Genomic DNA, 26,651 nt, shown 5'->3' with positions numbered 1-26,651 from the left:
TGCCTCTGACTTACAACTTGTAAGTGTTTTTCTTTTGTTTTTTTTTGTTATACACTAATGTTCTGTAACTCTAAGCGTATCTGATAGTAAAATGTATTGACAAATATATTATAAAATTTGATTTTCTATAACTGATTACTGATTGAGAATAGGCTACTAAGCCAAAAATAACAAAAATTTCTTCTATAGGATTGGTTCAAATCTGAGCGCACATAAAAGTTTTTTTTAATCCGTTTGAACCGTTTGAAGATTTTATTTCTACCGGCTGTTACTGTTTGGATATTTTAAGGAATTACAAAATATTTTATTTATTTTGTGAATTGAAAAATTACACTCAAACCATAAGTCAATAAGTTACGAATTATTTGTTATACACTTTTTATCTTAAGGCTTCTAACCATACAAATCAGAATCGGCTGTTGCCGAATTATCAGGTCGGTTCGGCAACTTTTGCCGAATCGACAAATACCGATTGGCCGAATTTGTTTTGCCGAATCGACATGGATCTTTTTTCGTATGCAGGAAAAAATTAATTAATTTGATAATTTGTCACTTTTCAAAATCAGGAAATATTACAGACAATTATTTGAATTGTTTTTTATTTTGTTTGTTTGAAGATTTCAAAGATATTATTCGAAATTGGTGAGGCAATCTTAACCTATGAACACATCTTAACCTTTGAAATTGAAATTTGGCTCCAAAATTGTGTCGATTGAAATGTGAATCGATTTAACAGGCGAATTATATCGATTAAAGAGCGCAAGGCGGCCTAGGCTCCTCCCCCTGTCACTATCGTCAGAGGATCCATGGGAAAACCAACACACCAATTAATCAATTATGTATTTAAGGAAAAACTTTTTACTGTTTCTGCTCATCATATCAATTTCCATTAATAATTCAGTTGGTAGAAAACATCATCTTGATCTAAAGGTAAATATAATTATTGAAATGAAAACATTCGTTTTTGTCAATTGTCATGCAATTGTTTTTTTTTTCCTTTTTGACTTTTCCTAGGATGAGACTCGAAAAAGCATACCTGTTAGTATGTTCGGATTTCTTCGAGGTGGCATCTTGAATGTTACAGTATCTAACTTGGCAATCTCGAAACAAGCACAAGAAACATCAGGACTGGGGTTTAGCTTGGATAGGACACTTAGTGATGCTGCAAACCCATACTTAGATAGCAAACGGGATATCTGTAGTTCAAGATTGGAAATAAATGAAGAACCAGATCACACAGCTGTTGCTCGATTTGAATTTGATTTCAAAGACAAAATGTAAGTAAAAAGTTAACATTTTTGTTTGTGCCTTGGTTCAATAAATAAATGTATGCAAAAATATTACAGATTTAAAGTTCGGTGCTCCAGCAGGTTTAATTTCATTGGCAACATTATTACTGTGGATGACCCAAGAAATTAAAAGAAATTCAGTGGCTGAGAAACTTAGTGATTCTAGTTTGTTCAGTCGAAATGCTAGAACCAAAAGAAACATACTTAATGAATCTCTAGATGTTGCTGAGGCTTCAAATGTTAGTGTTACTTGCAACACACTGAAAATTCCACTTTCTTCTTCAGATGGAAATTCCTTTTCAACAAATGTATGGATAAATAGTTCATCTTTCTTAATACTTTTTAATGAAAACTTTCCCATATTTTAGTTCACAGTAAACATAAGACATTCAGAAGAAGAAGGCATGTACTTAACCTTTATTTCCATCGCTGTTTCAATGACGAAATAATTCCCATTAACCTAACCGTAAGAAAAGTTTTTAAAACACCATAATGACTTCAAATTAAATTGTTAATTGATTAATGTTTAGATTGAGGTTACCGAAACCAACGGTGATATAAACTACCTATCAGCTGAAACGGCATGGAACTTTTTGCTGTTCCTCTTACAAAAGTAACTGGATCGCGTTCGACGGCCGATCGTTTCGCTTTCGGAAAAACCGATGGGAGGAAAGGTGGAGCCGGCCAGCAGAAAGGAAAGATTCAGCATCGAACGGATTTTGGTGATGGGAGCAACCGGTTCCGGCAAGACGACGCTCATCAATGGCATGATCAACTACATTTTCAACGTGCAATGGGAGGATACCTTCCGCTTCCAGCTGATTCAAGAACAGACGGCCGGCCGCTCCCAAGTTGACAGCCAGACCAGCCGCATCACGGCCTACGACATCAATCACGCGGTCGCTGGCCATGACAGAAGACTTCCACCAACGTTCTGTTCCATCCTTATCCTCGCGACGTCCACTCATCTAGCTTCATTTCTTCTTATGCTGCTACACTACTTTTCTTGCTTCACTGACGAGTTGGATCACTTCAGTAGTCGCTTCCGTCCGCTGTGACTGTAGTCATTCACCACGGGATTATGCATTGCCCAGGTACCCGACAGTTTACTTATTTTTTTTTAGATTATCTACTAGCAATCTATTTGCGTTAAACTCCATTTCTGTGTAATAGTTCAAAAATTAGGACCTTCTGGTAAACGAAGTGCAACTTTGAAGTTTCTTTTTCTAACGCTAGATGGCTTTTCTATATTTTCAGCTGTCAAAACGAGTCAGTTTTAGTTACTTTGTAAATCTCTTCAACAGTTATCGGTAGCTATTGTGTGGAAATCTTTTAGTGAAAACTGACGTTAACTATTCCCCTAACAAAGCTCACTTGTTAGATTTTCGAAAATTGCATTTTTTTTCTACTTCCGGTTTTCTCATTTCAGTCAGTAGTTTAGTAAATATTCATTGTACGTACAAAAGAACCACATATTCGTGATCCTCGTAAAATTTGTGGTAAATTTCATGTAAATTTTTGTACGATTTCGTACTTCCGGTTTTGAGAATTTCCCTGACCTACTGTTCAGGAAAATTCTCGATTTTGGCCAAATTCTCGATTTCGTTTAAAACATATCAGATCGACCCCAATTTTCATGGGGATCACGAATATCTGGTTTATTTTGACGACAGGTCAACAGTTGAGGAGCTATTGCTACTTCCGGTATACTTCCGGAAAATTTTCGACAAACTAGCAAGTGTGTATAGTTCTCAATATTGTAAGCTTAAATTTAAGTTTAAAAAATTGCACCTTTAAATCTTTGAGCTAAAAAACCTGATTATTGTTTCTATCCTTCTCAAGGGTTCCACATGGCAAAAATTTCTAAAAACTCTTTGTAAATTTTTCATCTAGCATTAAACTGCAAGGAACTCCATCAGCAGCTCTAAGAAGATCTAGCCGGACTAAATTACCCATCAGCCCATCTCCAAACGACGTGTCACTTTCCGCAGGACGTACCACGCGAATGATGGCATCCTGACTGCACGAAGTGGCCTGAACTACGAAGAAAACAGCCGTTTCACGCTCGTTTTACAGGCTGAAGATCTTGCAAAAGAGCCTGGAGCTGCCTTAACCAGTACAGCTACTGTAATGGTCGAAGTTCTTGATGTTCAAGACCAGCCTCCAGTGTTTTTAAACGCACCCTATTGACCTGTCATTCATGAGAACAGTCCAGCCGGCCATTCACTAATGAAAGTACTCGTGCGAGACGGAGACACTGGTCAACCTCGAGATTTACAGCTTGACATCGTCGACGACCCTCTAGGATATTTTCGTGTAAGTTCATTCAAGATGAATGACAACATTGGAACTGCCAGCATTGTGGCATCTGACAACCCAATTGATCGCGAGGATCAAGTTATACTGCGGAATGGAGGCACCTATTCATTTGGGCTGAAGGTGAACACGTTGTAATAGCGCAATAATTTATTCAGATTTTTAATGTATTCTTTTCACAGGCAATTGAGTTTGATTGACAATAAGCCTATAGGCGATTTTACCGTAGAAAATGTCACCGTGATGTGAACGACCAACCTCCTGTATTTAATCAGGCACAATATTCAATCGGAATTCCGGAAAATCTCGGTATTTCATTCCGCTGTCACTTAATTTGAAATCATTAAAAAATGCTAAAATTTAATTACTCCAGATATTGGGGAAGCATTGCCTGGTCTTGATATGACCGTTTCGGATTCGGACACTGGCGTACATAGTCAATTTGGGTTAGAGTTGATCCCATTGCGAAATGCCGACAATATCTTTGAGGTTCACCCGATGTCTGCCACAGGCCGGACACCTGTTCTTATCAAAGTTACCGGAGCTGATAAGCTCGACTATGAGAACCCTGACCGGCGGGAAATGGTTGTACAAGTCATAGCTAGAGGTGGAGGCAGACGTCTCTCATCTACTGCCACACTGACCATCCTGTTAGTCGATGTTAACGACAACATCCCGATCTTCGATGAGTCTTCCTATAGTTTCAATGTGAGAAGATTTTCACTATAAAAATGCGGTTACACTGTATTTAACTATCATTCGTGTTAACAGGTGGTTGAGAATTCCGCACCTGGCTCGTTAATTTCAAGGCTGAGTGCTACGGATGCCGACAGCGGTGTGTTCGGACAATTACGCTACGAGTTACGTGGCTTTGGAGCTGAGCGCTTTTCTGTTAACTCGTCTACCGGTGACCTAAAAGTTGGAGTATGCGGACTTTCGACTTGTTTAGATTATGAGGATCAGGACATTTTTACTTTGACCTATACTGTCATTGACGGAGGGGGTAAGTTTCCGTCATTCTTGACTAACTAAATCAAGTATTCTAATGATTTCTATAACAGGGAAAGCAACATCAGTGCCGCTTACCATTAAAATTGATGACGTTAACGACAATCCGTCCGTTTTCGAGCAAAATCAATGCAGGCGACTCATCCAAAATAGAGCTCTTGACTTCGATCCACAATTAGTGGTTAAGGTACTAGCTATTTTACGTTTTCTTTAATGTTTCCAGTATTTCGGTAACCTTTTGTTTTTATAGGCTACAGATAAGGATAGTATTCGGAAAGGTCATTCACCGCCAATTCAAGATGGCAGGATTTCCTACTCCATTGTGGCAGGCAACACTGCAGACAACTTATTCAATATTGGGCGCGACAGTGGCATTCTTGATGTTACTCGTCCTATCAATGCCACTGAATTGGGCGAGGTTAGATTTGTGCTCATAGTGCGAGCGACCGATTCCGGCACACCACCCCAGCATGCTGATACCGTGGTGACAATTACGGTGGGGGCTGTCGATGGAAACGATCCCCCCATTTTCCAACAGAACCAGTATCACGTCAACGTTGTCGAGCGGGCAACGCCAGATTCATTTGTTATTCAGCTAAATGCTACTGATCCGGATGGACCTTCAGATAATTTGCGCTATCGCGTCGTCGGAGGCACAGCCGTCGATTGGTTCACCATTGATGAAGTGTCAGGAATCGTTCGGGTTGCAAGAGGTGGCGCTCTCCAATGGGATCAAGAAGCTCCTCTTCTTACTCTGGCAGTAGCTGCAGTTGACCAGGGCCAGCCACTTGCTCAATCAGCTACCGCAACAATCACCATACAGGTAAGCGCTAATTAAGTAGTTTAATTTAAAAGAATGTAAGTCAATAAATCATTTATTTTTATGTAGGTGGAAGACATCAACCATAAATCACCAAATTTTGATAAACAACTTTTTATCCATCACGTAGCCGAGGTTACACCTGTTGGAACTCGGGTAATTTATGCCCATTCGCGGGAAATTAATTTGTGATGTTGGATTTTAATAATTCAAATACTTAATCGACAGGTTCTGGCTTTAGGTGCCAGTGATCCCGACACTAGCTCACAATTAAGATTTCGATTAACTGAGCCATTTCAGATAAGAAATAAAGAAGGCTATTTGCGCGACGAAGTTGAAAGCGAGTACTTCTCGTAAGTCACTTTATTTACAAACCAATTCCGTTATTTCATTAGCATTTTCCTTGTGCAGAATTTCCGAATCAACCGGTATCTTAACCCTTACGAAGCCGCTCGACCACGAGAATGCTGCTGTTGTTATGTTCCGAGCGGAAGTTACAGGCATGAATGCTAATGCAGAATATCCCAATCAAACGGATTTCGGTGTGTAGTTATAAATAACAAATTACTTTTCTCGACCCAATAACTCACGCTATCTTAAATATCTTTTTGGTTTTCCGTAGCTGAGGTTGCAATTTATGTTCAAGCGCATACTGATAACGGATATTCTCACCGCCGTGGTCTCCAGCTCACCCGATTATCAGAGCGGAAGTGGTTGAAGAACAAGATCCGGGCATTATCTTTCTCACTCTTCAAGAAGAAGTTCCGTTATTAGATACTGCATGCTGTACATAATTGGTTTTTAACATTACTTTTATTTGTAATTTGACATACTTTTAACTGTAGGCACATGATCCTGTCACTGGTCTTCTTATATCTCATTTTGAGCTTGTGGCTGAACCAAAACAAATCAGCGAAAGCTTAACGAGGAGTCTTCCCGATTCAGGAACACCACTCGAATCTTTATTTGATCAAATTCGCTTCAACGAAACTGAATCCATGAATGATACAACGAATTCAATGCTGGATCCGGGTATTTCGTCGTTGATCGAGCTCAACAAATTAACCGGGGAACTAACTTTTAAAAGGCGCATAGATTATGAAGAATTAGCCAACAAGGTAAATGATTATAGCAAAATGCCCAGGTTAACACGAAATTCAATAATGCTTTAATTTCTTTCCAAACAGACTCTGCAGTTTCAAGTTCAGGCAATCGCTGGGGAAGCGGAGGATAAACGAATGAGTTTAGCGACAGTGAAACTCGATATATTGGATGCCAACGACAACAGTCCAACGTTCATTGAAGAGGTTTGAAATATAATCAGGGTGGTGATATGTCGCCTTCAAAATTCTAAAAGTCTTTGTAATCGTTTTAAAGGAGTATAAAGTAAAAATATCAGAGTCCATTCACCATCCGGATGTTTTGGTCACAGTGTCAGCAACAGACAAAGATTCTGGGAAATTCGGACAGATCTTGTATTATGTTTCGGGCGATGGAGCTGATCTATTCGTCATCGATGGTAATATCTATCGTCTGTTTTATGTTTTTGAAAGATTTAGTAAAATTTTATTTGCATTTTGATAATCAGATCCAACTAATGGAATAGTCCGTGTGGCTCCGAACGTTTCGCTTGATCGAGAGAAACAACCTAGTTACACCTTTACTGTCATTGCTGCGGATCAACCGCAAGGCAGTGAAGAGCAAAAGCGCTCCTCTGCTTTGGTAACCTTTCATATTATTCTATGGCTCGTTCTAAACTCTAATACGTTATTTTTCCTATTGCAGGTAATGGTAGAACTGATTGATGTGAACGACAATGCTCCTGCTTTTACCCAACCTTCCTATACTGCCGTTGTTCCGGAGAACGCCCCGCTCGACTGGAGCGTCTCCCAAGTAGAAGCCCTAGATCCTGATCATTTATAGTTGAGGTAAAATGAAATTGAATTAAAATTCCTAGTCAGTTTAATGCATTCTTTCATTCGGATAAGTTTTTAAATTGAATTCTAAATTCTAGTACATACTGTTATTATTTCTGTTTGCCCGGAAGCGGGTTGGATCCGAAGACTGGTGGGCGGAATGGGCAACTCACTACATATTTTTTTCTTTTTTTTTAGAATATTTGCATAATCTAGTCACTAAGAAGAAATAACACAATGATTGGAACTCTGAACGATGACGATAACATCCCATGGTTCTTATTTGAACTTTTTTCAATTCTGTTACTCGTTCGAGTACACCTCGTTATCTTTTCTTACAATGGAAACACTTAATACTATAAATAACAAACACTAAAAATAAAACAATTAAAATGACGAAATAATGTACGATGAACAATGATGTCTCAAAATGTTGTGCTTCATTATGTAGTTGTTTACTGTATAACTGTTGGTAGTTGTTTATAACTATTTGTAGCTGTCTTAATTTCTTAATTCTTATCACGTAGCCATTGCAGTGGATCAACAGCATAGGCCTATCTACAGCGATACAAAGACGAAGTTACAGTTTGACCTGGGCTGGTTTGGTTTTACACTTTTCCTGCTGTATTATACGGTTACGTCTTTTTTTCAACCATCAACAGAGAAAAATCAGGGAGAAAATTCTTGACATGTGCAACCTATTTACAACTGCTAAGTGTAAAAGTAAAAAAACTAGAGTAAACAAATTAAATGCAATAAAAAGTGTTGAAATAACCCATCTAAATTTTTTAGTAATTTTTATAATGTCATATTCTCGACGGTGTGGTAATCAAGAAATTTCACATCCGGTTCGAAACAACCAATCAGAGGGCCCCTCGAAATATCAAGGTCGTAGGAAACCGTAGGACAAAGAAATGAGACGCACGTGAGGAAGGTTGTCTTAGGTACGTTGAGGGGATGATTCCGTTCGTGATCAATCCGGACGCGCTCACCATGCCACCCGACCACTACACCATGAGTGTCTTCTACGTTTACTACTTTTAGATGTAGACTATTTACCGAAATATTAATTCGTATGAATATGGACCTACGAATTTCTGCATAGTTAAAGATACATGTTCTAAAATTTCAGTTAATTTTTACATGAGACGACTTGACTTAATAGACAAACCAGCAACGTGTCTTTTCTTTGGAAAATCTACGACTAAGCCATCCGGGAAAACCCACCAAGGTGAGCAAGTTCCCTCCTAAAATATTAACAAAAAAACAGTTAACGAAATAACGAGCCGACGGAGCTTTTTCTTCCCTTTGACTTAATTGTTTATTGTTTTAGTACAGTAAGTGTTATTATTTTAGTTTTTGTGGTAATACATTATTATTACCTGAAACTTAATTTACTGAGAATTTCTTTAGTAAACCTTGTCTTCAGCTATTTAATTTAAACATCATCATGCCACTCATTTGGAATAATAATAAGAATAACGTTTAAAACAATTTTATCTTTAACTGTGCAACCAGCTTGAATGCCAGTTAAAAATTTTAATAGCGTAATAATTTACGCAGATGGAACGCAAATGAGTTTCCTGGTTTGACATCTTGATAACTGAATTATTGTTAGATATTGATTTGGATAAATCGTAATCAACTATATCTATCATCTATCTATATTAACTGAATAAGTCTCTCAATCCTTCAAATCTCTCTTAACACCTATTTGTTTTCGTTTGCTTCCCTTCGTAAAAGCGGAGAGAGCAATCTGCTTCTACAAATAGGTTTTTGAAGGGTCGCGCCGTAAAAAATGTTGGATGAGCTTGAATTGTTGGCCACCAGGTGGCTGGTTTTGTTTACTTGGTCCTGTCGTCTGTGATGGTTTCTGTTTTAAAATTTTTTTATTCTTATCTGTTTCTAGGAATATGGAACCAAATAGTTAGGGATTTGAAATGTGTTTGTGAATTTGAATAAAAGTGTTGGGATTGAAAGAATGAGTCGCGCAAAACCGCAAGGATAAACCGACTGCCAGATTTTGTTTGCAAACCAGGTTGGTTCAAAGTTTTCAGTTTCCCATGATACTAATTTGTAGTCTATAGCCTACTGTTTACATGGTTTGGGCTTTATTTATTTGTATGAAGTTCCAAAATAGTGCATGATTTAATATCTGCTCTTTTTTACCAAAAAAATTTAGCAGTTTTCCATTGCACATTGAAACCATCGAAAAGGTTATGCTTGTGAAATTCTGGCATTTAGAAAGAAACCACGGTTAGTGATGAGTAGAGTATTCTTTATTGCAGGCCATTCACATCAATCTGTGATGGTAAGAAAGATTTGCAAGAATATTGTAATGAAAACAATGGTTGGTTGGTAATCTTTTCTTTAGTAAATGGTGGCCCTGAAAAGGTTTCGGTATTCTATTTTTAACTGGCTAGTTTTCAATCTATACTATAAAGATAATTTCACTGTTCGTCTGTTCGAGAACGTACGTATACGTTCCTAATTATGGGTACTTTTTTCCCGACATTATTCTTCTTAAAAATGTTAATTTCTGCTTGTATTCTTTAGGGTTATTAAATTTAAATTTTTTGTGTGGTGAATTTTACAGATAACATAGCCTACAATTTATGTGTGGCAATAAATTCCATCTGATCATGTGGCCTGAAACTGCTGTACATTTTCCAAAAATTTCGTCTCTTGCTGCACGTACCGTCTGTACGCGTTTCGTCACCTGCAGATATACTTCAGAACAGTAAAAGTGATTATGTTGGTCAACTTTTGAACCCTAAGATTACACATTTAGGTATTTGATGACCTTGTTTTTGACAGTAATTGAGTTTTTATCGGTTTTTATTTTTTAATATTAACAGCATGGTGAAGTCTGAACTTTTTAATTGCAGTGCAATGTGCACATGGATTTGTTGCAGCCAGCTGGCGAAAGGTGTTCCTCTTGCAGGCTTGCTACCTGTACCAGTTGTAGCTTTCGTCACATGCAGCAACACTTCAGAACAATTTAAAGTAATTAAGCTGATAAACTTTTAACAGTAAGGCTGCTACACATTCATTAGTCGACGTCTATACAAGTCCGTTTCGTCGTCTTGCACATTTTGTGTGTTATTTTTTCGCAGAAAGCAAAAGGACTCTGTTGGTCTAGTTGAAATTAGAGAGTCTTTGGCGGGCATTTCAAACGCCGCTGTCAAAAAAATCAATAAGAAATTGAAATGGGGGCCATCACTAGTTGTTAATTGTCTCGGTCGAAAAGAAAAAAAGGAGAGCGGCTTGTCATTTTCTTTTCTTCTGAAACAAATTCATCCACACACACACAGAGAGAAAAGTGGTGAGGTGCCGATTTTTTTACCTTTTGTAAAATAAAAAGAGGGTTTTTTTTAGATGGGGGTCAGAAAGTACACACATACATAAAATGGTGAAGAACTCGAAAAGTTCTTTTTCTTCTTCTTGTTTGGAAGGGCCGTGATGGGAGATCAAAGAGAATACCGCTCTCTTGCTCGAAGTGAATTTTGCCTGAAAAAATATAAAAAAGATGGGGGGAAAAGAGAGAGTGAGGCACCGGTCGGGAAGTTACCCCACCGAAAAAAACCCGTCCCATTTGACAAGCCCGCGCCACATCTGTTTGACCTGTTGGTATAACAGGGCGCCAAAATCGAAAAAATTAAAATCAAAAAGTTTCTTCTTCTTTTATTTCAACCTGTCGATATAGTATATCCAGAAGCTCACAGTCATGTAGAATATTGAATTTCGCTTCGTTTATAGATTTCGAATCACGTCGTTTGTTTGTTCAAAGAAAAAAACAAACAAATTTCATCGGTGTTGGGGGCGACTGGTTTTGATCCCGCGCCACTTGGTAATGAGTTTCTTATTCTTCTTTTCTATCCAACCTCCCGTCGAGGGTGCTGGTTGTGTTGCTGGCCCTAATATTTCTGTGTAAACACGGGAAAATACAGCACAGTCGTGTGTACAAACACAGGTTCCCTCCCCCCCTCTCACCACTACTTCCATCCACCTATCCTCCCATCCTTCCACCCACACTTCCATACACACGTCGGTGCTGCACCTGCTTGGGATGTACATACCCTTTGAAAAGCTAGGGTATTATATAGAACTTAAACGTCCATTTGCTGAATCAGTTTTCCCTTCGAGGCTTAGGATCCCAATTAAAAATGATTTTGATGTCTGAAAAACAATTGCATGCGCAGAGAGAGTTGACGGGGTACCAGACGCACAGGTGAGCAGATTAAAAAAAGCGCACGGAATTTGAATTTTTTTTTCGAGTATCGGATAAGAATGGCGTGTGTATAGATGGATGTGGAGGACACATAACAGCCATTGCCAAACGGGCGAAGAAGGAGAAGAAGAAGAGACCGTGTGCACAGGTTGCGCGGTAGATGGTGTGATTACCTTTCATTTATTTTTTAATTCCTTTATTTATAAGAAATCATTAATTTACGTGGAATCTTCGTTTCGATTTTGAGCAACAACCTTTATTAAGCCGAACGCTGTCAGTCAACGTCAACTTGCTCACTTTGGAAACTTTAAATCAAGGGAAATATTGGATGAGGTTGGAGCACATCTATACGATGTCGGTGAAGACAGTATTTTATCACAGCCGGCTACAGTGTCGATCGAAGTAAATTGGCCAGTTTGATTAGGTGCGATATCAAAGCTAAAAGTAATTAATTAATTTCTATTTTATTAGGGTTTATTTCCTGGATTCACCGTTACTTCGGCGGAGGAAACTATGTTGGGCGGTAATCAGTTCAAGAAAGACTTGAACAGGTTGGTTTGGAATGTTGCGTCTACTTCCAACAGAAATGAGGACGGACAGCAGATTTGGGACGAACGCGCTATTCCGGCATTGCAATTAAAACCAATGGAAATCCGCACATTTATTTAGCCGCAGTATGGGCCGATCGGTGCCGCCGGAACAGCAGAGGCTGCCGGCTGCAGACCACCACCCCATCAACCGCCCAACGTTTTTTATGCGGTCGGCCCGCCGCCCTCGATTCCCAGATGAGGGGCTCCATGCGCTCGAATCCGTCCAGTGCGGCCGTCACTCCGGACGGCGGAGTGGTGCGGAGTAACAGCGCCAGCGGGATGACGGGCGACTCGCTGACGTCGTCGATCGTGTTGATCGTGATGTCGATCTCGTCCAACTCGTCATCGCACACTCCGCCCGTCTCGGACTGGAACGTGGAACACGTCGGCAATAATTGGCTGCGATCCATCGGTACGTTGAATTATTAAAGTTGAGATCAAAACGAGCCAATTTGGATTTGGATTTGGACGTTTTCAAGTTTTTCTTGACTTTGATCGGCAACTGATCAAAAAAAGAAGACAATTCTGGTGAATTAAAAAGAACAGAAAGATAGCGAAATATTATTATTGCATTCCAGCCCAACACCCAATTTTTTTTCAATTACATTTAAACAAAATTTGATGTGGTGGCAGCTGTCGCTATTTTATTGAAAATTTCGTAATTTCTTCTTTAATTATTCGTCTCCCCATTATTTTCTTATTTTTAAGATTTTTTTTTCTTTGAATGTCAACTTTTTCCTTTCGTCTGTATTTAAAATTGATTTTGTTTTTTTATCTTTGTTTCGCTATTATTTTCTTCGTTTTCATTCCATATTTCATCTCTTACAAGTTTTGGTGTAACAGACTGGAATAGTGGAATTGAACCGGAAGAGATTCTCTTTCCTGCAATTATCCTTGACTCGACTCGTTCATGATTCCCGCAAAATAAAAAACTCGGATAAATTAATTGTGTTTTCAACTCAACTTTGAAATTTATTAATTTTATCAAAATTTTTTAATTTCTTTTTTTTTCGTATTTTCGCTCTCTCTACTCTATTTTGTGTGTGGTTTTGGTTTACGATGTAGCCGGCGCTCTTTTGTTATTTTGTCGTTGATGTATATATATATTCCTGCTCTCTCTATCCCACCCTCAAAGCCCAAACTGTTTGTCCCTTCAACTCTCGAAATGAAAGAAAAATTGCACAATTGGCATTCAGTGGCATTTATAATAAATTTTATATTTTATCCGTCATCAATTTTTCATTCGAAGCCAAATGTCACTCGATTAAATAATTTTGATGTGGCTGTTGCTAACGGTAACAGATGGCGTATAGTTGCAGACGACGGGAATTTCTGTTGCTCCTGTCCTCTCGGTTACAAAACTCGTCCCGAATCGATCCCTGTTCAAATAAAAATATAAGAATAGAATAATTAGGCCATGAAATTAAAACAAATTGTGAAAGACAACACAAATATGAAACGTAACCTTTAAATACAAATTTGTATTGAAAAAAGTTCCAATGCATTTGCAAGGATTTGAACCACATCCACATGCGATAGCTTGACTCGATAAAGGATTCTCCCATTTAATTAAACAATAGGAGATACAAATAAATAGACAACTAATTAAATAAATCTACTTTTTTGCCTTTATTCTCTTTTCCTACTTATAGAAAAAATTCAATTTTCATCATATGCAACAAATATAAATAGTACCACTACCAAATATATAATAAGGTGCTGTGTGGCTCAGTGGGTTAAGGCACCATTTCTGAGTGTATAGAATCAAATTTGGGCTGGTGGTTTTAAAAACGCTGTGTGTAACGCTTGACCAGGTATAATATACTAGTGTTCACCGTCCGGGTGCCCACAATCATGATATCCATGGGTATGCCGTGTTTCTAATAAGCAATAATAAGGAATATTAGAATTGCACTAGCACCGCCGAGACAGCCTCTATAGCCGTCTTATTATTTGCCTCTGACTTACAACTTGTAAGTGTTTTTCTTTTGTTTTTTTTTGTTATACACTAATGTTCTGTAACTCTAAGTGTATCTGATAGTAAAATGTATTGACAAATATATTATAAAATTTGATTTTCTATAACTGATTACTGATTGAGAATAGGCTACTAAGCCAAAAATAACAAAAATTTCTTCTATAGGATTGGTTCAAATCTGAGCGCACATAAAAGTTTTTTTAATCCGTTTTAACCGTTTGAAGATTTTATTTCTACCGGCTGTTACTGTTTGGATATTTTAAGGAATTACAAAATATTTTATTTATTTTGTGAATTGAAAAATTACACTCAAACCATAAGTCAATAAGTTACGAATTATTTGTTATACACTTTTTATCTTAAGGCTTCTAACCATACAAATCAGAATCGGCTGTTGCCGAATTATCAGGTCGGTTCGGCAACTTTTGCCGAATCGACAAATACCGATTGGCCGAATTTGTTTTGCCGAATCGACATGGATCTTTTTTCGTATGCAGGAAAAAATTAATTAATTTGATAATTTGTCACTTTTCAAAATCAGGAAATATTACAGACAATTATTTGAATTGTTTTTTATTTTGTTTGTTTGAAGATTTCAAAGATATTATTCGAAATTGGTGAGGCAATCTTAACCTATGAACACATCTTAACCTTTGAAATTGAAATTTGGCTCCAAAATTGTGTCGATTGAAATGTGAATCGATTTAACAGGCGAATTATATCGATTAAAGAGCGCAAGGCGGCCTAGGCTCCTCCCCCTGTCACTATCGTCAGAGGATCCATGGGAAAACCAACACACCAATTAATCAATTATGTATTTAAGGAAAAACTTTTTACTGTTTCTGCTCATCATATCAATTTCCATTAATAATTCAGTTGGTAGAAAACATCATCTTGATCTAAAGGTAAATATAATTATTGAAATGAAAACATTCGTTTTTGTCAATTGTCATGCAATTGTTTTTTTTTTCCTTTTTGACTTTTCCTAGGATGAGACTCGAAAAAGCATACCTGTTAGTATGTTCGGATTTCTTCGAGGTGGCATCTTGAATGTTACAGTATCTAACTTGGCAATCTCGAAACAAGCACAAGAAACATCAGGACTGGGGTTTAGCTTGGATAGGACACTTAGTGATGCTGCAAACCCATACTTAGATAGCAAACGGGATATCTGTAGTTCAAGATTGGAAATAAATGAAGAACCAGATCACACAGCTGTTGCTCGATTTGAATTTGATTTCAAAGACAAAATGTAAGTAAAAAGTTAACATTTTTGTTTGTGCCTTGGTTCAATAAATAAATGTATGAAAAAATATTACAGATTTAAAGTTCGGTGCTCCAGCAGGTTTAATTTCATTGGCAACATTATTACTGTGGATGACCCAAGAAATTAAAAGAAATTCAGTGGCTGAGAAACTTAGTGATTCTAGTTTGTTCAGTCGAAATGCTAGAACCAAAAGAAACATACTTAATGAATCTCTAGATGTTGCTGAGGCTTCAAATGTTAGTGTTACTTGCAACACACTGAAAATTCCACTTTCTTCTTCAGATGGAAATTCCTTTTCAACAAATGTATGGATAAATAGTTCATCTTTCTTAATACTTTTTAATGAAAACTTTCCCATATTTTAGTTCACAGTAAACATAAGACATTCAGAAGAAGAAGGCATGTACTTAACCTTTATTTCCATCGCTGTTTCAATGACGAAATAATTCCCATTAACCTAACCGTAAGAAAAGTTTTTAAAACACCATAATGACTTCAAATTAAATTGTTAATTGATTAATGTTTAGATTGAGGTTACCGAAACCAACGGTGATATAAACTACCTATCAGCTGAAACGGCATGGAACTTTTTGCTGTTCCTCTTACAAAAGTAACTGGATCGCGTTCGACGGCCGATCGTTTCGCTTTCGGAAAAACCAATGGGAGGAAAGGTGGAGCCGGCCAGCAGAAAGGAAAGATTCAGCATCGAACGGATTTTGGTGATGGGAGCAACCGGTTCCGGCAAGACGACGCTCATCAATGGCATGATCAACTACATTTTCAACGTGCAATGGGAGGATACCTTCCGCTTCCAGCTGATTCAAGAACAGACGGCCGGCCGCTCCCAAGTTGACAGCCAGACCAGCCGCATCACGGCCTACGACATCAATCACGCGGTCGCTGGCCATGACAGAAGACTTCCACCAACGTTCTGTTCCATCCTTATCCTCGCGACGTCCACTCATCTAGCTTCATTTCTTCTTATGCTGCTACACTACTTTTCTTGCTTCACTGACGAGTTGGATCACTTCAGTAGTCGCTTCCGTCCGCTGTGACTGTAGTCATTCACCACGGGATTATGCATTGCCCAGGTACCCGACAGTTTACTTATTTTTTTTTAGATTATCTACTAGCAATCTATTTGCGTTAAACTCCATTTCTGTGTAATAGTTCAAAAATTAGGACCTTCTGGTAAACGAAGTGCAACTTTGAAGTTTCTTTTTCTAACGCTAGATGGCTTTTCTATATTTTCAGCTGTCAAAACGAGTCAGTTTTAGTTACTTTGTAAATCTCTTCAACAGTTATCGGTAGCTATTGTGTGGAAATCTTTTAGTGAAAACTGACGTTAACTATTCCCCTAACAAAGCTCACTTGTTAGATTTTCGAAAATTGCATTTTTTTTCTACTTCCGGTTTTCTCATTTCAGTCAGTAGTTTAGTAAATATTCATTGTACGTACAAAAGAACCACATATTCGTGATCCTCGTAAAATTTGTGGTAAATTTCATGTAAATTTTTGTACGATTTCGTACTTCCGGTTTTGAGAATTTCCCTGACCTACTGTTCAGGAAAATTCTCGATTTTGGCCAAATTCTCGATTTCGTTTAAAACATATCAGATCGACCCCAATTTTCATGGGGATCACGAATATCTGGTTTATTTTGACGACAGGTCAACAGTTGAGGAGCTATTGCTACTTCCGGTATACTTCCGGAAAATTTTCGACAAACTAGCAAGTGTGTATAGTTCTCAATATTGTAAGCTTAAATTTAAGTTTAAAAAATTGCACCTTTAAATCTTTGAGCTAAAAAACCTGATTATTGTTTCTATCCTTCTCAAGGGTTCCACATGGCAAAAATTTCTAAAAACTCTTTGTAAATTTTTCATCTAGCATTAAACTGCAAGGAACTCCATCAGCAGCTCTAAGAAGATCTAGCCGGACTAAATTACCCATCAGCCCATCTCCAAACGACGTGTCACTTTCCGCAGGACGTACCACGCGAATGATGGCATCCTGACTGCACGAAGTGGCCTGAACTACGAAGAAAACAGCCGTTTCACGCTCGTTTTACAGGCTGAAGATCTTGCAAAAGAGCCTGGAGCTGCCTTAACCAGTACAGCTACTGTAATGGTCGAAGTTCTTGATGTTCAAGACCAGCCTCCAGTGTTTTTAAACGCACCCTATTGACCTGTCATTCATGAGAACAGTCCAGCCGGCCATTCACTAATGAAAGTACTCGTGCGAGACGGAGACACTGGTCAACCTCGAGATTTACAGCTTGACATCGTCGACGACCCTCTAGGATATTTTCGTGTAAGTTCATTCAAGATGAATGACAACATTGGAACTGCCAGCATTGTGGCATCTGACAACCCAATTGATCGCGAGGATCAAGTTATACTGCGGAATGGAGGCACCTATTCATTTGGGCTGAAGGTGAACACGTTGTAATAGCGCAATAATTTATTCAGATTTTTAATGTATTCTTTTCACAGGCAATTGAGTTTGATTGACAATAAGCCTATAGGCGATTTTACCGTAGAAAATGTCACCGTGATGTGAACGACCAACCTCCTGTATTTAATCAGGCACAATATTCAATCGGAATTCCGGAAAATCTCGGTATTTCATTCCGCTGTCACTTAATTTGAAATCATTAAAAAATGCTAAAATTTAATTACTCCAGATATTGGGGAAGCATTGCCTGGTCTTGATATGACCGTTTCGGATTCGGACACTGGCGTACATAGTCAATTTGGGTTAGAGTTGATCCCATTGCGAAATGCCGACAATATCTTTGAGGTTCACCCGATGTCTGCCACAGGCCGGACACCTGTTCTTATCAAAGTTACCGGAGCTGATAAGCTCGACTATGAGAACCCTGACCGGCGGGAAATGGTTGTACAAGTCATAGCTAGAGGTGGAGGCAGACGTCTCTCATCTACTGCCACACTGACCATCCTGTTAGTCGATGTTAACGACAACATCCCGATCTTCGATGAGTCTTCCTATAGTTTCAATGTGAGAAGATTTTCACTATAAAAATGCGGTTACACTGTATTTAACTATCATTCGTGTTAACAGGTGGTTGAGAATTCCGCACCTGGCTCGTTAATTTCAAGGCTGAGTGCTACGGATGCCGACAGCGGTGTGTTCGGACAATTACGCTACGAGTTACGTGGCTTTGGAGCTGAGCGCTTTTCTGTTAACTCGTCTACCGGTGACCTAAAAGTTGGAGTATGCGGACTTTCGACTTGTTTAGATTATGAGGATCAGGACATTTTTACTTTGACCTATACTGTCATTGACGGAGGGGGTAAGTTTCCGTCATTCTTGACTAACTAAATCAAGTATTCTAATGATTTCTATAACAGGGAAAGCAACATCAGTGCCGCTTACCATTAAAATTGATGACGTTAACGACAATCCGTCCGTTTTCGAGCAAAATCAATGCAGGCGACTCATCCAAAATAGAGCTCTTGACTTCGATCCACAATTAGTGGTTAAGGTACTAGCTATTTTACGTTTTCTTTAATGTTTCCAGTATTTCGGTAACCTTTTGTTTTTATAGGCTACAGATAAGGATAGTATTCGGAAAGGTCATTCACCGCCAATTCAAGATGGCAGGATTTCCTACTCCATTGTGGCAGGCAACACTGCAGACAACTTATTCAATATTGGGCGCGACAGTGGCATTCTTGATGTTACTCGTCCTATCAATGCCACTGAATTGGGCGAGGTTAGATTTGTGCTCATAGTGCGAGCGACCGATTCCGGCACACCACCCCAGCATGCTGATACCGTGGTGACAATTACGGTGGGGGCTGTCGATGGAAACGATCCCCCCATTTTCCAACAGAACCAGTATCACGTCAACGTTGTCGAGCGGGCAACGCCAGATTCATTTGTTATTCAGCTAAATGCTACTGATCCGGATGGACCTTCAGATAATTTGCGCTATCGCGTCGTCGGAGGCACAGCCGTCGATTGGTTCACCATTGATGAAGTGTCAGGAATCGTTCGGGTTGCAAGAGGTGGCGCTCTCCAATGGGATCAAGAAGCTCCTCTTCTTACTCTGGCAGTAGCTGCAGTTGACCAGGGCCAGCCACTTGCTCAATCAGCTACCGCAACAATCACCATACAGGTAAGCGCTAATTAAGTAGTTTAATTTAAAAGAATGTAAGTCAATAAATCATTTATTTTTATGTAGGTGGAAGACATCAACCATAAATCACCAAATTTTGATAAACAACTTTTTATCCATCACGTAGCCGAGGTTACACCTGTTGGAACTCGGGTAATTTATGCCCATTCGCGGGAAATTAATTTGTGATGTTGGATTTTAATAATTCAAATACTTAATCGACAGGTTCTGGCTTTAGGTGCCAGTGATCCCGACACTAGCTCACAATTAAGATTTCGATTAACTGAGCCATTTCAGATAAGAAATAAAGAAGGCTATTTGCGCGACGAAGTTGAAAGCGAGTACTTCTCGTAAGTCACTTTATTTACAAACCAATTCCGTTATTTCATTAGCATTTTCCTTGTGCAGAATTTCCGAATCAACCGGTATCTTAACCCTTACGAAGCCGCTCGACCACGAGAATGCTGCTGTTGTTATGTTCCGAGCGGAAGTTACAGGCATGAATGCTAATGCAGAATATCCCAATCAAACGGATTTCGGTGTGTAGTTATAAATAACAAATTACTTTTCTCGACCCAATAACTCACGCTATCTTAAATATCTTTTTGGTTTTCCGTAGCTGAGGTTGCAATTTATGTTCAAGCGCATACTGATAACGGATATTCTCACCGCCGTGGTCTCCAGCTCACCCGATTATCAGAGCGGAAGTGGTTGAAGAACAAGATCCGGGCATTATCTTTCTCACTCTTCAAGAAGAAGTTCCGTTATTAGATACTGCATGCTGTACATAATTGGTTTTTAACATTACTTTTATTTGTAATTTGACATACTTTTAACTGTAGGCACATGATCCTGTCACTGGTCTTCTTATATCTCATTTTGAGCTTGTGGGCACGATGGAAATGGTTCTCGCATAGAGAGAAAAAAAACTATTCTTCGATCCATGAAGTGCCTTTCAAAATTCAAATTATACATCTCGGTAGCTTCAGTACGTCACTTATATATAGATTCCCAATCTTCTTCTTTCCGGAAACAATGCGGAAGTGGACAAAAAATATTATTTTTAGTCACGGCATCTTTAAAGTTTAAACATTAACAAAACATCATTATTCATTAAACTTAAAAAAATTCTTTTTTAAGTCTTGGGAAATTAAATGTGGAAAGTTGATAGTATTTTGAGAAGCATTTTAAGTGGAATTAAATTTTTATTCAAACATTTTTTTAAAAGAATAAGAAATAAGAAATTCTTTTTTTGTGTGAAGGAGAAGTCTTTCGGTTATTTTATTTACGAATACGAATAGTAGTTTGTTTTGAACTTCTAGATGGCGTTGTGTGTTGTGTTTTTCAATTTTCATACGAAATAATCTAGAATGCAATTTTGAAATTGAAATTCGACAGGAAATCTTCGATATCTTGTAATCAGTGAACCTTTAGTTTCTGTTTGTCATTCTTCTGAATTCTGATACGAAACTCAAAATGCTCAACACTGGGTGAATATTGCGCTTTTAAAATTCATTTTTTGTCAGTCACCTAATTTATGATGTCGTCTGAAAGGAAACTCACCGGCCGCACCATTTTCTGGAGCCAGCAGGGGTATTAGAAAAGCAATTGCATTGAAAGCAGCTAAAGATGGAGGTAATGTTGTGATTGCCGCCAAAACTGCTGAGCCACATCCAAAATTGCCAGGCACCATCTACACGGCAGCTAAAGAGCGTATGTAAATTACATTTCCATGACATAATCGGATAATCCATAGCTGTTTCATGCATTTACATTTCTTTAGTTGAGGCTGCTGGAGGAAAATGCCTCCCATGCATTGTGGATGTCACTATGTCAGGGATGAATTCGAGATCCAAACAGCTGTTGAAACTGCTGTTAAAACATTAGGTGGTTTTGATATTTTTGTCAACAATGATTCGGCCATTTCCTCACTGGTACGGTTCTTTGAAGTTTTGTTTTCTATTGCCACAAAATGAGGGACTAGAGAGGAAGTAAAGCTAAGAAGACTGCTAAGTGTAAAAGTTAAATAGCTAGAATTAAAAAATTAAATGCAATAACAAAGTGTTGAAATAAGCCATCAATATTTTTAGGTAATTTTTATAATGCCCGATTATCAAATCTCAACTGTTTGGCAATCAAGAAATTTCACATCCGGTTCAACAGCCAATCAGAGGGCCCCTCGAAATATCAAGGTCGTAGGAAGGAAACCGTAGGACAAAGAAATTTGATTCGGCCTCGAGACACACGTGAGGAAGGTTGTCTTAGGTCGTCGTTGATAATTGTATTGTTTTTGTTATCAATTTAATTTGCGGTTTCGGTCGTTAATTCTACCATGTCGTTAGCCATTGCTTCTCCTAGACTAGTCCGTATTCTTGATGCCAACTCTAATCCCATCGATGTTTGGGTGGATGAATTTTCGTTTTGTTTGGGTAAATATTTGCGTGAACTAGAGGCGCAAAATGAAAGTGACCAGCAAGTAAATGAAATTTATCCTTCTGAATATTATTCCTCAGGTTTGTTCAGACATTCATTTCTTTAATCTGTATTAATAAGTGTTCAAACAGTGTTTTTATAAGCACAATTTCTATCTTGAGATTTAACCTTATTCTTCATTGCTTAATGTGTATTACCATGTATTACACATTAGTGACAATTAATGAAAACAGAAAGGAAAGTTTTTAAGTTGAAAAGCTCTTTAAATTTATTAGTCAGTTTATACAGATTGAGTGATTTCTTGTCTGCATGCTGTCTAATGTTCTGTTCACTTTTGTTTTACGGCAGATTATATTCCAGATGCCAATGAGGAAAACCTTGAACATCCGTGTGTTCCTGATTGTATCCAACATGAACCACTTCAAAATTTCCTATTTGAATTAGAAGAAGACACCCTTGCCATGAGCCCTGTGAACTACAATCCAAATACCGTGTATGTCATGCAGTCTCCTCACATGGCTTTGTTTCAGCAAGATACTGCAATGTGTGTGCATGTAAACTTGGCACCGTCAAACAGCTACTGCATGAAGAGCTTGCCATTTCATCCCCAGACAACACACCTTTACGAACACCAACATTGGCCAGTACCACAAATCCCTGAAACATGCTATGAAATCTACCCTGAAAGTTTGACCTTCAACCAACCTGCTGAAAGCTATGATCTTCGTCCATATTTTCCTGTTACACCATTTCTTCCAGTTGGCATTCAAGAAGAAGATGATTTTCAAGGTTTCCCTCTGAATGCCGAAAATGACTCTATGCCTGAAGATTTCATGATGTACACCGCAGAAAACGGCTCATTTTTTATTGAAAATAAGCTTTCGGAAATCTCTGCATTTGCTGACAACAACTTGTCGAATTGGGGATTCTCGCATCCTTTGGGACATGTGCTAAAGAACAAACGAGGATTGTTCGGATGTTTCACTCTTCACTCTGGAAAGGCTTGGTAAATTGGTATTAAGTATAATTTACTGTTTCTTAATAATTTGAAGTCATTTTTCTTTTCAAGTTATGTAAAATTTACGCCCTACTCAATCAAATTCTCGAGCAATCAACGTGGAGTCGCATATGTGATTGACGAAGCTGGCGTCCGTACTTGTTGGGAATCCTTCAAGTCATTCGAGGAACTGATCTCAGAGAGAGATCATAAGTGGGAAAAGATTGATCGGCATCAAGTAATCATGCAGAGATCTTGCGGCTGTGCTTCGTCGTTCTTCCATCACATGCCATCCAAAGAACTGTGGAATTCCAAGTCTGAAGAAAACATCTGGTAAATTTTCGAATACATAATCGTATAAGTTATATGGCTCTTTATCGATGACGTGTCTCTTTCTAATAATTTTGCAGCATCGAGCGAAACGGCCTGAGATTCTATTCTGCAACAAGCGAGTTAAAGAGTCTGAAACTGAATCTCGATTTGGAAACACATCAGCTAACTTCAACCCTCAAACACGTCGGCGAGCAAGATGGTCATATCTACGTCAAAAGCTGCCAGTATCGATTCAACCAGAGCGTCCATTTCAACGGTAAATCACTTCAAGTGAAGTTTCATACTCAGACGGCTCGTTTAGATAGTAATGGGAAATTGTCGCTGAGCAAACATTAAGTCGAGGGAAGGAGGGGGTTGACGTTTGCATTACTCGAGGTAGACTGATAGCAAAATTCTCTTGTTAAAACTCTTTTTTGGATTGATTTTCTAAAGCATCACTGTATAAATCCGACAACTATTTATTCCCCCGTCGTACCTAAGCGTTCCCTATTCCTCTTGGTTATTCATTGAGGCTGCATTTTCTGCAATTTTGCCAGGTAGTTTATGAATCCCCATTCCCCAGTATGATATATTGAAGATTTTCGGTTAGATGTTCTGGTTAAACTGTTTGACCTTGCACGTATTCAACGTTGCTCAAAATTAATTCCCTGTGATAACATGTTACCGATTTTCAATATACAAACGACAATTCAAAAATAAATTGCTTTTTCTTCGCGCCTGTCTACTATACACATAGCTTCCATCACCTCCATCACCTACATCACTTTCCTTAAATAAGGCCTCAGTTTCTGTTTTCTCGTAATGTAATGCCCGGCATCTTTTCAGAAATTTTCTGAATGGCTTAACAATAATCAAGCACTTGCACATGCTTTCGTCATGGTCCACCAAATAGCGGTGGAACTGCTGATTAACTCACTAGTTCCAGTGGCGATAGCAATAAAGTCAGCGCAACACACCATCGTTCTTAGCAATTTAGAGGCTTGCACTTAATCTTAGAGAAATTACCGTAATGTAAGTTTCGTTTTGTCCAATCTCTTTTTATTGGTTTGCTCGGGTCGTGGGAGGAGCTCGCGGTCTACAACTGGTGGATCAGTAGTCGTCTGCAGGCTATGCTATGGACACGCAGCTTTGCTGGTAGTGCTTGTAATCTGAGTTGACAGGAAGCAAGTTGGATCTTTTTTTACAATATTTGTATAATCGTAGACGTAGTCTGTAGAGGATATGCTCCACCACGTTCGCTGGGGGTGATGATGCAAACTGTTTACTTCATCTCCAAATTTTTGCTTTTCTTCTACGTGAGTTGAAGATCTGCCACTTCTAACTTTCCCCCTTATTCTTTAAATGCCCTCGTGTACGACCATGTGAGACCATAAATTGACCATTGAGGGACCTAATCATCAATTAAAGAGAAAATGACCACCTTCTATACTGAGACTTGATTTTCTATCTACTTGACAAGAGATGAATTTGAGAAACAATAAAAAAACATAAAAAAACAGTCTTATTTAGGGGGTTTGGAAGCCCACTATTTTTTACACTCAAATATTTCATCTCTTTTCTCTTCCTCCCTCATCATTAGGCTGTTGTTATGTCAACGGCATAGCTGGCTATTGGACAGCTTCAGCCCCTTCAAAGGTTGGCCTTTACTCTTTAGTGCCGTTGTTTCCCTTATTTTTTTTTCTTTCTATAGTATCACGGCTTTTCTCTACTTACCGTTTTAAAACCAGCCTGACAGCTATAATTGATTTTAGTAATAAGAGTCACGCACGTCCGCTTCACATTTTACCAAAAGAAACCGGGTTAACTGTCCCTGGCCTGGGCTAACTGCGCATGCTTAAACAAATGTCTGTGCTTATCTCATTATTGCGATTTTTTAAATAATTAAAAGAAAACTACTTTGCTTTTTTAACAAGACTAATAGGAGCCCTTCTGTGTTGTGTCCATTACTAACTAATATGAATTCGAAATATTTATAGATGGAAGAAAAATACAACGCCAGCCTTTTGGCGGCCGGAATGCATTGTGAAGCCCAACAGTTAATTGCTGAGGTAATAATAAATTTTCTTCGATTTTTACTCAAAAATTCACGTTTTTTTCCTGATTAGGGAGTCGGTTTAGTGTTGCAATCGTACAAGTTGGACTCATACGTTCAACGTCTCGCGGAATGCCTTTTCCATTTTCATGAGAAAGTTGATGACTTGTTGGCTATCGAAGAGCAAATTGATGTCGATGTTCGCTCGCTGGAGACTTGCGCTTATTCTGCCAACACGTTTGCTGACATCTTGTCCAAGATCCAGAAGATGACCTGAGTCTTCGTCAGTATTCGAATTTGCAACAATGGGTCACTAAACTAGACGAAGAATTAGAAAAGCGTTTGGCTTCCGGTGGTGGAATTGGTGGAATTCAGGCCTGGACCCCTGCTCTTGAGGGTCGCAAAGAAGTCGACGTCGACTACACCATGGTATGTTGCATTGTTAGAAATACAAAAAAATTGATACTAATAGAAATTTTACGAAAAATAAAGGACACCGATGCAGTGGAACTTGGCGGCCAGCCCCAGATCCGCACAATTATTCATGAAATTTGCGTTACTAACCAGACGATGTGAGTGGACTTAATCAATTTGCTTTTCTTTTATTATACGTTCTTGATTAATGTTTGTTTTTCTTTCAGGTATCTGCATCCGCCACTGCCTGAAGCTCGTACCAAGATCTATGATCTGATGTTTGATTGGCAAGCCATTGTCACGTCTTTGACTCGTATCCAGAGTACCGGTTATCAAGTTGCGCTAGATCGGCCTACTCCACAAACCTATCGAAATCTACTCACAAACATGCCAGATGGCCCGGAAGTCCTGGCTGCCGCGAGTGCCGCCTGTACTGCCATTGAGGGAAGAATGAAGGAGGTGAAAGTCTACGTCGACGACTCTTAAGGAGGATCAATCTCTCTGGCTATGAAAACACCCACAGATGGCTGCGGAGAGAAAGAACGTGGCGTCGGGACTGAAATTTTCAGGTCAACATGTTAACGACCTTCCAAGATGCTGAGGCTCCTGAACATCAATCCCGTGTGCAAATTTGGATTCAAGAGTATGAGAAGAATCGTCAGGTTTTCGTCATAAGAACTCCAACTGTGGGTACTTTCTACTTTCTCCACCTTGTTACTAGTGCTTGGATTGCTGTCTCTTTTGATCCAGGTAAAAACGATCCTTTCATCTTCATTCGGCATTATTTTAAAATGTAATTTTGAATTTTCTTACAGATTGCCTCGTCTTCATTGCGCTATAGGTTCGTGCTTAGTCTCCTCGGCTCTGGTATCTGGATCGGTAT

The 26,651-nt window shown here is 38.7% G+C and overlaps 4 protein-coding genes, 4 long non-coding RNA genes and 1 pseudogene across 14 annotated transcripts; all 9 read left to right on the top strand.

The window, feature by feature from the left end:
• The first annotated feature begins 838 nt into the window (after nt 1–838).
• Nucleotides 839–3,485, top strand: LOC124343891. The gene is made up of 6 exons (XR_006919418.1): nt 839–930; nt 1,015–1,277; nt 1,347–1,597; nt 1,658–1,755; nt 1,820–2,383; nt 3,183–3,485. It is a non-coding gene; the product is annotated as an uncharacterized LOC124343891 (long non-coding RNA).
• A 318-nt stretch (nt 3,486–3,803) lies between these two features.
• Nucleotides 3,804–6,400, top strand: LOC124343126 (protocadherin-16-like). 5 transcript variants are annotated; one of them, XM_046796297.1, is made up of 10 exons: nt 3,804–3,914; nt 3,979–4,313; nt 4,377–4,608; nt 4,667–4,800; nt 4,864–5,436; nt 5,503–5,589; nt 5,662–5,786; nt 5,845–5,975; nt 6,056–6,219; nt 6,279–6,400. In XM_046796297.1, exons 2-9 carry the CDS (start codon nt 4,008–4,010, stop codon nt 6,205–6,207), a joined length of 1,740 nt encoding a protein of 579 aa, XP_046652253.1. In that variant the 5' UTR covers nt 3,804–3,914; nt 3,979–4,007; the 3' UTR covers nt 6,208–6,219; nt 6,279–6,400. The 5 variants fall into 5 exon arrangements, with proteins under 5 accessions (XP_046652253.1, XP_046652243.1, XP_046652224.1 ...); XM_046796287.1 differs by having other exon boundaries at nt 5,662–5,777; nt 6,056–6,194; nt 6,279–6,369; XM_046796268.1 differs by having other exon boundaries at nt 6,056–6,194; nt 6,279–6,369.
• A 31-nt stretch (nt 6,401–6,431) lies between these two features.
• LOC124343666 (cadherin-87A-like) lies at nt 6,432–8,110 on the top strand. 3 transcript variants are annotated; one of them, XM_046797095.1, is made up of 6 exons: nt 6,432–6,551; nt 6,621–6,740; nt 6,811–6,952; nt 7,022–7,155; nt 7,219–7,361; nt 7,877–8,110. In XM_046797095.1, the coding sequence occupies exons 1-5, from the start codon at nt 6,432–6,434 to the stop codon at nt 7,354–7,356; spliced, it is 654 nt and encodes a 217-aa protein (XP_046653051.1). In that variant the 3' UTR covers nt 7,357–7,361; nt 7,877–8,110. The 3 variants fall into 3 exon arrangements, with proteins under 3 accessions (XP_046653051.1, XP_046653058.1, XP_046653042.1); XM_046797102.1 differs by lacking the exon at nt 7,877–8,110 and adding an exon at nt 7,448–7,543; XM_046797086.1 differs by lacking the exon at nt 7,877–8,110 and having other exon boundaries at nt 7,219–7,535.
• Nucleotides 8,111–9,951: 1,841 nt separating this feature from the next.
• Nucleotides 9,952–10,333, top strand: LOC124344035. The gene is made up of 2 exons (XR_006919513.1): nt 9,952–10,140; nt 10,208–10,333. It is a non-coding gene; the product is annotated as an uncharacterized LOC124344035 (long non-coding RNA).
• Nucleotides 10,334–14,961: 4,628 nt separating this feature from the next.
• Nucleotides 14,962–16,060, top strand: LOC124343901. The gene is made up of 5 exons (XR_006919430.1): nt 14,962–15,053; nt 15,138–15,400; nt 15,470–15,720; nt 15,781–15,878; nt 15,943–16,060. It is a non-coding gene; the product is annotated as an uncharacterized LOC124343901 (long non-coding RNA).
• An 812-nt stretch (nt 16,061–16,872) lies between these two features.
• LOC124344112 lies at nt 16,873–17,609 on the top strand. Its single transcript, XR_006919547.1, has 3 exons — nt 16,873–16,911; nt 17,086–17,150; nt 17,306–17,609. It is a non-coding gene; the product is annotated as an uncharacterized LOC124344112 (long non-coding RNA).
• A 331-nt stretch (nt 17,610–17,940) lies between these two features.
• On the top strand, nt 17,941–20,670 carry LOC124343199 (protocadherin-16-like). The gene is made up of 10 exons (XM_046796437.1): nt 17,941–18,037; nt 18,102–18,436; nt 18,500–18,731; nt 18,790–18,923; nt 18,987–19,559; nt 19,626–19,712; nt 19,785–19,909; nt 19,968–20,098; nt 20,179–20,317; nt 20,402–20,670. Exons 2-10 carry the CDS (start codon nt 18,131–18,133, stop codon nt 20,646–20,648), a joined length of 1,974 nt encoding a protein of 657 aa, XP_046652393.1. The 5' UTR covers nt 17,941–18,037; nt 18,102–18,130; the 3' UTR covers nt 20,649–20,670.
• Nucleotides 20,671–20,897: 227 nt separating this feature from the next.
• LOC124343797 lies at nt 20,898–22,664 on the top strand (annotated as a pseudogene).
• A 2,632-nt stretch (nt 22,665–25,296) lies between these two features.
• Nucleotides 25,297–26,386, top strand: LOC124343829 (dynein heavy chain, cytoplasmic-like). Its single transcript, XM_046797322.1, has 4 exons — nt 25,297–25,370; nt 25,428–25,783; nt 25,847–25,926; nt 25,996–26,386. Exons 2-4 carry the CDS (start codon nt 25,781–25,783, stop codon nt 26,252–26,254), a joined length of 342 nt encoding a protein of 113 aa, XP_046653278.1. The 5' UTR covers nt 25,297–25,370; nt 25,428–25,780; the 3' UTR covers nt 26,255–26,386.
• Nucleotides 26,387–26,651: the final 265 nt, after the last annotated feature.

Source organism: Daphnia pulicaria, chromosome 1, assembly GCF_021234035.1.
Source record: "Daphnia pulicaria isolate SC F1-1A chromosome 1, SC_F0-13Bv2, whole genome shotgun sequence".
Lineage (NCBI taxonomy): Eukaryota > Metazoa > Arthropoda > Branchiopoda > Diplostraca > Daphniidae > Daphnia > Daphnia pulicaria.
This window is presented reverse-complemented; position numbering and strand designations above follow the sequence as displayed.

What these genes read in the sequence shown, in the direction of transcription:
- LOC124343829 (XM_046797322.1), top strand. An exon ending in TGCGTTACTAACCAGACGAT is followed by an intron (nt 25,927 to 25,995) that starts GTGAGTGGACTT and finishes TTTTTCTTTCAG; the next exon opens with GTATCTGCATCCGCCACTGC.
- LOC124343666 (XM_046797095.1), top strand. Translation starts at nt 6,432, where the DNA reads ATGAATGATACAACGAATTCAATGCTGGATCCGGGTATTTCGTCGTTG. An exon ending in GTCCAACGTTCATTGAAGAG is followed by an intron (nt 6,741 to 6,810) that starts GTTTGAAATATA and finishes ATCGTTTTAAAG; the next exon opens with GAGTATAAAGTAAAAATATC. An exon ending in AAAAGCGCTCCTCTGCTTTG is followed by an intron (nt 7,156 to 7,218) that starts GTAACCTTTCAT and finishes TTCCTATTGCAG; the next exon opens with GTAATGGTAGAACTGATTGA.
- LOC124343199 (XM_046796437.1), top strand. Translation starts at nt 18,131, where the DNA reads ATGACCGTTTCGGATTCGGACACTGGCGTACATAGTCAATTTGGGTTA. An exon ending in TACTGTCATTGACGGAGGGG is followed by an intron (nt 18,732 to 18,789) that starts GTAAGTTTCCGT and finishes TTTCTATAACAG; the next exon opens with GGAAAGCAACATCAGTGCCG. An exon ending in TCCCAATCAAACGGATTTCG is followed by an intron (nt 20,099 to 20,178) that starts GTGTGTAGTTAT and finishes GGTTTTCCGTAG; the next exon opens with CTGAGGTTGCAATTTATGTT.
- LOC124343126 (XM_046796268.1), top strand. Translation starts at nt 4,008, where the DNA reads ATGACCGTTTCGGATTCGGACACTGGCGTACATAGTCAATTTGGGTTA. An exon ending in TCCCAATCAAACGGATTTCG is followed by an intron (nt 5,976 to 6,055) that starts GTGTGTAGTTAT and finishes GGTTTTCCGTAG; the next exon opens with CTGAGGTTGCAATTTATGTT. An exon ending in TTCTCACTCTTCAAGAAGAA is followed by an intron (nt 6,195 to 6,278) that starts GTTCCGTTATTA and finishes TTTTAACTGTAG; the next exon opens with GCACATGATCCTGTCACTGG.